This window comes from Harpia harpyja, chromosome 6 (assembly GCF_026419915.1).
Source record: "Harpia harpyja isolate bHarHar1 chromosome 6, bHarHar1 primary haplotype, whole genome shotgun sequence".
NCBI lineage: Eukaryota > Metazoa > Chordata > Aves > Accipitriformes > Accipitridae > Harpia > Harpia harpyja.
The window spans coordinates 61,523,100-61,531,289 of record NC_068945.1 but is presented as its reverse complement, the minus strand read 5'-3'; the positions used below and the strand labels follow the sequence as shown (position 1 = coordinate 61,531,289).

The following is an 8,190-nucleotide window of genomic DNA, read 5'->3' as shown; positions in this document are numbered from 1 at the left end:
TATAAAATCGTTTGACAGACTTAAATTTAGGCACCTGTGTAGACAAGGCGGAAGCTTTTCAACAGTGTTTACAGACACAACACAACAGACAGGGGCAAGACGTGAAGAAAGCAGTATGTAACCAGAATGACAGCAATCCTAGGTGGAAGAGAGTGTCTCTGTTATTTCCTTTTGCATTGTTGCCATAAATTATGTTTCTATAAACATCCGCTGTCATTTTTATATTTTACCCATATGTTTAGGTGTAAAGAATCACCGGTATCCTGCTCTCTGAAAACATTTGCTCATATTGGGCTTTGACTTTTTCAAAGGTAGGATTTGCCTTCAGTCTGAAGCGATAAACATGTCAGGAGCAATGCCATTTACCCTAAAAATCCTGGTGTACGGTTTCCTTTTAGGAGAAACAGACGGTAGTCAGAATCTGCTGTGGTTACACTGTGGAAAATGAAGTGTAAAAGAACTGAAGCCTTTCAAGATTTAATCCAGTGTAAATGAAATCAGCATCTGGTCCATCTTCCTTAAGCTTTCACATATGCTTGTAACATACACATGAAAATGCACTTTTCGGAAAACCCTTAAGTACTGAAAGCATTGGCTACTTCTTAAGTTGTGTTGGAGAGTGGATCACGGTTTAAGAGGAGAACTGTGGCATGTGGAGATCTTGCTTCATCTCAGACAGATGCAATATAAAAAGCCCATTTGGTTCTAATAAGAGACTTCACTCTAACAACCACCTGCCAAATTTAAGCTACCAAAAGTCTGTGAATGTGTCATCCAAATACACAACTGTTATTTCCCTCTGACTTCCAGTGCATTTTACTCAGTTTGACAGCACTGTGACAATAAAGAATGCCATACACTGACACTGGGACTTCCAGCAGTGTTGTAAATCACTCTGAATAGATCCTCATATCCTCTTTCTGCCCCCCTCCCCATGCCATATCAAGTTATACCTTTCAGAGATCCAATTTTATGCTACTGTGAAATAATTGGAGTTGGAAATTCCAGTCAAATATCTCCCTGGCTGTATATTTCAGGTATGGGAATTAGTATATCAGGTGTAGGAATGCCTGTTGGAAGAAGGAAGGTCTGTGGCAGATATCAAAGAGATTTAAGAATACATTCCTGGCTTTTAGGGATCTCTAAGTATTTCTGAGAGTTAGCTAAACCTTGATAAAACTGTTAAAAAGAAAGCTAGGTGAAAAAACTAACTCTAAAGACAGCCTGGTTAGTTTTCAAATACAGGAAGAAATTCAGATAAGGAACTTAGATGTATTAACTTCCTTTGTTTGCTGATGACTTTAGAATATTGAATTCCAGAGTACAGCAAGTACAGTGGGAGTCAGTTACAAGAACTGCTTAGGGTAACCTTCCTCTTAGGATTTGTGTATGAGAACAATCTGTTCAGTTCCCCAAGTTGTGGACTTCCCATACCACACACACAAATGCAACAGATGTGAGGTATTTAGAAAGCAACTGGTATACATGCATGGTATGCTAAAATCAGCTCATTTTCCCATTAATTAAAATACTCTTTGTTTTCAGCAAGATAATACTAAAAAAGCATTAAATTCTTTCCAGTGTTTGTTGGGAAATTCAATAAATTTCTAGTGCTTGCAGTAATTTCCAGTGAAGTGACCTGGGGTCAGTATACAGAAGTGACAATTGTCCTAGTTCTCAGGAAGCAATCCATGAACACCCAGTCTTATGGTATTGGGGTGTGACATTTATGATAGTGTCTTATGCAGCAGTGTGACAGTCTTACTGGATCACTGTTGTATCTTAGTGCTCCTTGACCTTAGTGCTTTTCTTTGCTTTTCATTTTTCAGCTATGAATTACTAAGTTCTTCAGAAAAAAAAGGAAAAAAAGCAAGCCACATTATTGTCATTTTACTGGTGGGAAAATTGAGATCTGACTGTCACATATAGTAGGGCAATAGCAAAACTGGGATTAGACTGTCTCCTGGTTTACTTAGTGGTTTTGGATCATGTTGCCCTCTTTACTGTACCCACTTTATGGTCACATTGGGCTAAATCATGAATCCTTTTTTTTTTTTTTCATGCAGGGGAGTAGTTTCTCATGGAGGAGAGTTTCTCAGAGGGAGTATATTGCATATGCCAGCGTCATAATGGGTTTACAGCTCAGTATGGCTTTGTTCTTTGGAAGCTGCTGTTGGGACTGTCATATGGGGAATTCACTTATACCAATGAGTTTAAGCTTCTCAGTTATGGTCTACATGATTCACAAAGCCTTAATGAGACATTTTGATGCCCAGGAAGCTGTAATTTTATTGCATGCCTTCCCTCAAGCATCAATATAATGAATATCTAGAACATAGAATAAAAAAAGGGAAGAAACCAGGCTTTCTCTTGCTGCATCAAGCAGCTGTTTAAAATCAGTTGTATTTTCCTCAAAGTGCTTCGACCACCTCATTCCTTTGAAATAGGAAGGAAGCAATCCCTTTCTTCACAGGACTCAAATTCAGTAAGTGAGTGTTACAAGACATGTTGATCAGCTGATGTCCTTCACTCCAGATACGGACACATCCTGCTGGTGCTACATGTACCACTAATAAAACACTTTGGGGTTTCTCGTACCAGAGACCGTACTGATAGAGAAGCACGTGGGCAGCATCAAGCACGTGAGAGGCTCTGGTGAAACTCCCAGGGCTGATGAAAGCCGTCGACCTCAATGGGACACTCAAGTGCTGCTGCTGGCATGAGCGTGACTATCTTGGGGACATGGAGCTGGAAGGAGTCATGCTGGTCAATTGGCCTCACTCCCTGCTATCACCAGCAACTACCTCATGTCGCAGTTATTCCGTCCATAACCTGGTCCAAATCTGCTGTAAGGGGCCTTGTGGGATACTTCATGCAACTTCTTTAGCAACATCGTTGCTATAGACCAGAACCGTGTTACTCTGCTGTTTCAGATTTTTTTTTTAAATCTACAATCTATGTTTATTTATGACCAGTTTATACCCATTACCTCTGACTGTTTGTAATTCTGGTCTTCTTAGCCCTTTGATTGTTCCTGCACAATATTATCAGTCTTCATTTGTATTAGTGATGCTTCCCAACTTTGTGCCATCTGCACATGTTGCAGAGTGCTGGGTTTTTGCCAAGGCTACTGAGGGGTATAGGAAATAGGATGAGCTCTGACACTGTTTCTTGAGGAACTCCATGAGTAACTTTCTAACGTAAGTTCTTTACTTATCAGACCATTTTTTCTTGTAATAATACCTATTTTTGTCAGCTGAGCTAATAAAATTTCCATGTGGCAACTTATAAAATACTTAATTGGAGCACTGATGAAGAGGAACTCTACCACATTAACATAGTATGCAATTCAGCTATGTTATTAAAGAAAAGTGCAATATTAGGGTGGAATAACAGCTCTTTACCAACTTATATTGTCTTTTGTGCCTTACTCCATTTTCATTGGAAACTTAAGTTATTCTTTCCATAACTAAAAATTTGTTCTGAAGCCTTACAAACAAATAAAATAAGAACAAGAGGCCTGTAATTTGCTTAGATATCTTGTGTTCCTCTTCTTTTGTATTGTGACAATATATAGTATTTTCCATTCTTTTGGTAAAGCCCTGCATCATCCCAGATTTAGTAACTTTGTTAGAAATAATTCTTGGAAAAGCTGTAATTTTATACAACTGTTTCTTTGGAATTGGAGTTCACTGTTTTATCCTTGAGGCATCACTTCCCCTAAGGATTTATAGTCTAAGTGTTAGCCTAGGAACAAAATTGGATAGGGGAAGATAGATACGGAAAGTGGGGAAAATACTCGCTTGTAACCGGTATTGTTAATTTATGACAGATGGCAGCTGAAATGAAACTCTTAGAAGTGAGTCCAGCTATTATTTCTATATACATATAATGATATATATAGCATCCATGTATCAATTTCTGCATGTAAACTTTTTTTTTTTTTTTTTTAAATTCACTTTTCCCTTCTCATTCCTTTCTTATAGTAAAACTGCATGTTTGGAGGAAGGAGAAATGTTACTTTTGGAAATAAATCTGGTCCTGATCTGAAAAGGACCTTTGTGGTTTTTAATGTTTTGTTTTAATCAGAAATCAATTTCCAGCTACCCTTTAAAGTGATACCTTATCTGTTCTACACTTATGTACTACTCAATTTTGTACTCCTGGGAGGTTTTCTTTCACTCTGCTAGCATTGAACCTACTAACTTGCATTTATTAGGAGATTTTAATTTCTTTCCTGTTGCTAAATTTAAGAAAATATTTGTAGAATGATTTAAAAGGAATGGTAAGGGTTTTTTTTTATTGGGCTATAGAAGATAAAATCAGGACATCATGACAGTAGCTGACCTTTGGAATTTTGATACAGATATTTTGCAAGGAAAATAAACTGAAGATTAAGAGAAGAAAATAATCATGTTTAAGTATATAGTTCATGTATTTCAACTAGTTACACTCTTCCCCTAAATTCAGTAACCCCACCTAGCTATTCTAAGATTTCTCCAGACATTTCAGATACAGATGCAACCATGAAATATATTATATATGTAATTTGTGTTGTTTGTAACATGAAATAATTATAATTTTACATGTCACTGTTGTCACCATTATTACGTATTGTATGGTTGTTTGGGGTTTGGTTTTTTTTCTTTCTTTGAGGTTTTACTTTTTTGAGGAATTTAGGATATACTTTGTTAAATAAGATGTCACCATTGTAAATTCAGCATGTGAACTGAAAAAAAATCTGAAACAAAATGACCAATTTCAAAGCATCAAACCATCTACAAGCTCAAAGATTTCAAATATAAAAGAAACTACTGGAGCATCTATTTTTACTTTTTGCATATTGTGAAACTAAGTAACTTGTCTGAATAAAATGTAATACCAGGACTTAATTTCACCCCCTACAGAAAAGTCAACACAGATGCATGTAAATAAGCTTATGCATGTGAAAATTCAGTGAGACTATTTTACATGTGCAAGTTACTTGTGTGTCAGTGTTTGAGGGAACCAGACTACGGTACTGTTACACACCATGTGATCTGATAAAAAATTAAGTTTATGCTTTCTTGGTCAGCACATTGGCTCATTATTTATTATGCAATTTTCTTGACCTATTACAATTTAGAACTGACAGTTTCTGGGAACCTCTCATTTCTTTTATGGGAAGAAAATAAATATCACTTTAACTCCCCCATATATAATTGCAAATTGATTTTAAAGTTGGATTACTTAGCTTCACTTTTCATTGTCTAATGTGGGCTTGTGTAATGCTAAATACTGAGGCTGTTGAGTAGCCAGAAAGTAAAACAATTGATTTTTTTATGAGAACTGACTGTGGTCAATTATCATAGAACAGGGGGTGTGTATATCTCAGCCTTGTACAACAAAGACTATTTCCCATGAAGGAATCTGTAGAAGAATTGAGGGTAGAGTCTAATCCATTAATATGTGTGATGCCTTCAAGTAGATATCTTCAAATATAACTGGGCCTCCCAAAGCTAGGGTCTGGTTCTTCTGTGTAGTTGGCAAGGAGAGCTGGGCATTTTCAAAAGCCTACAGAGGGACATTTTGTCTACCTAATTGGATAACTGAACTTTAGCCAAAAATCTCCAAAAACCCTCAAAGACCTCTAGCCTTCTCTGTTAGTGATACAGGGATCTCAGGCAGAATTGGGTATAAAGTTTATGTACAAAAGAACTGAAGATCAGATCTCAGCTTAAGTCATCTTGGCCAAATGTATTTGGAGATCCATGACCTTGTATTCCTCCAGCTGTTCCTCTTCATCAGCTTTTCTTCACCGGCACCTCTTAAGTCTCAGCTCTCCTCTTTAACCCAGTAGTACTTGAGCCACACCAGTGCTACAAGCGAGACTCATCCCACTCTGCCCAGGCAGAAACCAGATGAGTTCACTGGTGCTACCTTCAGCTCTTCCCAATGGCTTTGCAATGTTCCCAATACCTTCCTTTGTACTTTCTGGCATTGTACACTGTGTAATCCAGACACACTGGCACGGCTGATTTCAGACTGTGTTTCTGTACCTGGATGCTATCACGACATCATTCTGAGAAAATGCTCCGGGAAAGTAAATTTGTGCTCCAGTGTGGAGATGTTGTTATACTGCCTTATCTCTGACTTTAAGTAAATATAGCTGTAAAAGGTCAAGGTTTAAGTAACATAAAATACATTATCTTTACTAAGAGCTTCTAATCAGAAAGGTAATTGTAAATGCACTTGAGAGGAAATTAATTTCCTTGTGGAAAGCAAATACATCCATTTTCACTGGGAGTAGAAGAGGAATAAGTGAAGTAAAAAGACTGTTTCCAGATTGGGAGGAAGACTGACTGTAGATTTTGGACAGTGGTAAAGCTATTTGACACAGGGCAGTCTTTTGCTTTCCTTACCAATGTGGGACTGAGCCTGCGTATGTGGCAAGCCACATCCTACAAGGTGCCAAAAGCTGGGTGAGAGAAAGGGAATATTACAGCGGTTAACTCCTCTTGCATGTGGTTGAGTTGTGCATCCTTCCTTGATGATGATTTTTTTTCCTAATGCATATTATAATAATTCTTTATTCCTATACATTTCACTATTTAAGATTTTATAAAAAGTGTGATTTGAGACTCAACATAACTCTAAAGTATCTGTGACTACTAGGAATCTGCATACTGGTTCCTGGGACTTGAGGCAATTTCCTAACCAATATTTGCTCAAAAATTTAGTGTGATTTGTTCTTGTTCTTATTATTAGTCATGAGAAATGGTTATAGCTTTGTCTTGACAAAATAATACGAAAAAAAGATCCATGTTTAGCATGGTGATTCTGGAAGACTTTATATTTTGCTTGTATTTTGAATTTAATATAATCAAACATATACTCAATAATGTCCAATTTTGATTGTTTAATTGAAATCAGTGAGCCAGAACCTGAGCTGTTGTTCATTGATATTTCTTCACTAATGTAATTGGGGTGACAGTAACTGATAGTAATTTGTCATCTGGCTCCATCTACACCAAAACCTAGTTTATAGAATTCTGCAGTGCAGATGAAAGAAGAAAGAGAAACAGTAATAATATATGCTACCAATAATCTAAGGTACATGATTCTCCTCTAAACTTCTATGTCATTTTCTCAGTAAACTCAATTAGTGTTGATGGGTGACATTTTTAAACCATGCACTATTGATTTCTGTCAAATGTACTTTTTGTTCTACAATTTTCCCTTAAGCTACCTTTAGTTTTTTGAACAAAACTTCTTTTCATTTGAAAATTGGCAGTAACAGCTAAGCATTTTTTTTATAACAGCTTTGCCAAGTTCACTGGGCCAAATTCATCACAAATGTCATTTGCCTTGTTTTGCAGTCAGTTTAGTTTCAAGATGATTTGGCTCATAATATCTTTGAGAAAAACACACAATTCCTAATGGTGACAAGGTGTGCTAGCCAGATCGTCTAAGTACTTTTAAAAAGGACATATAGCCAATGAAGAAAGGAACAAAGAACAGGTTTTGATTTAAAGCCTCTTCGCTTTTTGTAATGGAACCCTGTATTTGAAGTCATGTTCATTTCAATTTACATGCAAATTCCTTCAACATGCATAAAACTGTTTTAACTGTTCATTCAAGGAAATAGTTAAACTACAGTCACAGGACAATTTATAACATTCATAATCTTTGTCTTATTTTAACTATGTTACAGATTTACTGGCCTGCAGCAAAAGAAAAGGTAGAATTATGCAAATTAGCTGGGAAAGACGCCCATGTAAGTATAGTTCATATTTTTTTATTATTGCCAAGAATATTGCATATCTATGTATTTGTTTCTAAATGCACAAAATGGGTTAGTAAGCTGTTGTTACACTTTTTTTCCTGAACTAATGAAATGTGTTTTTTCTTCATTTAAAAAAAAGGTTCATTTCTATTATTTTTCTTTAAATGTTAATGCTTCGAGAAAAAATATTCATTCAATATTGCAAGCAGCAAGCATGCTAAGCCATCTTTGTATGTAAGAAATGCAGTTGAGAGACAAATGGATTTTCCTCTGAAATGTATCCCAGGCAATACTGACCTGAAATCCTTTCTTTCCCATCAAACTGCTTCTTTTTTCTTGGGAATATCCTGACTGTAACTTCATTATAATTCATTAACGAAACAGAGTAGCAGAGCAGAGTACAAATTAACTTAATTTGCAGACAG

The 8,190-nt window shown here is 36.3% G+C and overlaps 1 protein-coding gene across 9 annotated transcripts in view; it reads left to right on the top strand.

Annotated features, from left to right (window-relative positions):
- SEMA3D (semaphorin 3D) overlaps positions 1–8,190 on the top strand; it is a 147,944-nt gene that overhangs the window by 69,363 nt on the left and 70,391 nt on the right. For all 9 annotated transcript variants that reach the window (XM_052790051.1, XM_052790054.1, XM_052790045.1 and 6 more), the window contains exon 4: positions 7,694–7,756. In XM_052790051.1, the coding sequence (XP_052646011.1) occupies positions 7,694–7,756 (63 nt within the window). The remainder of the gene's footprint in view (positions 1–7,693; positions 7,757–8,190) is intronic.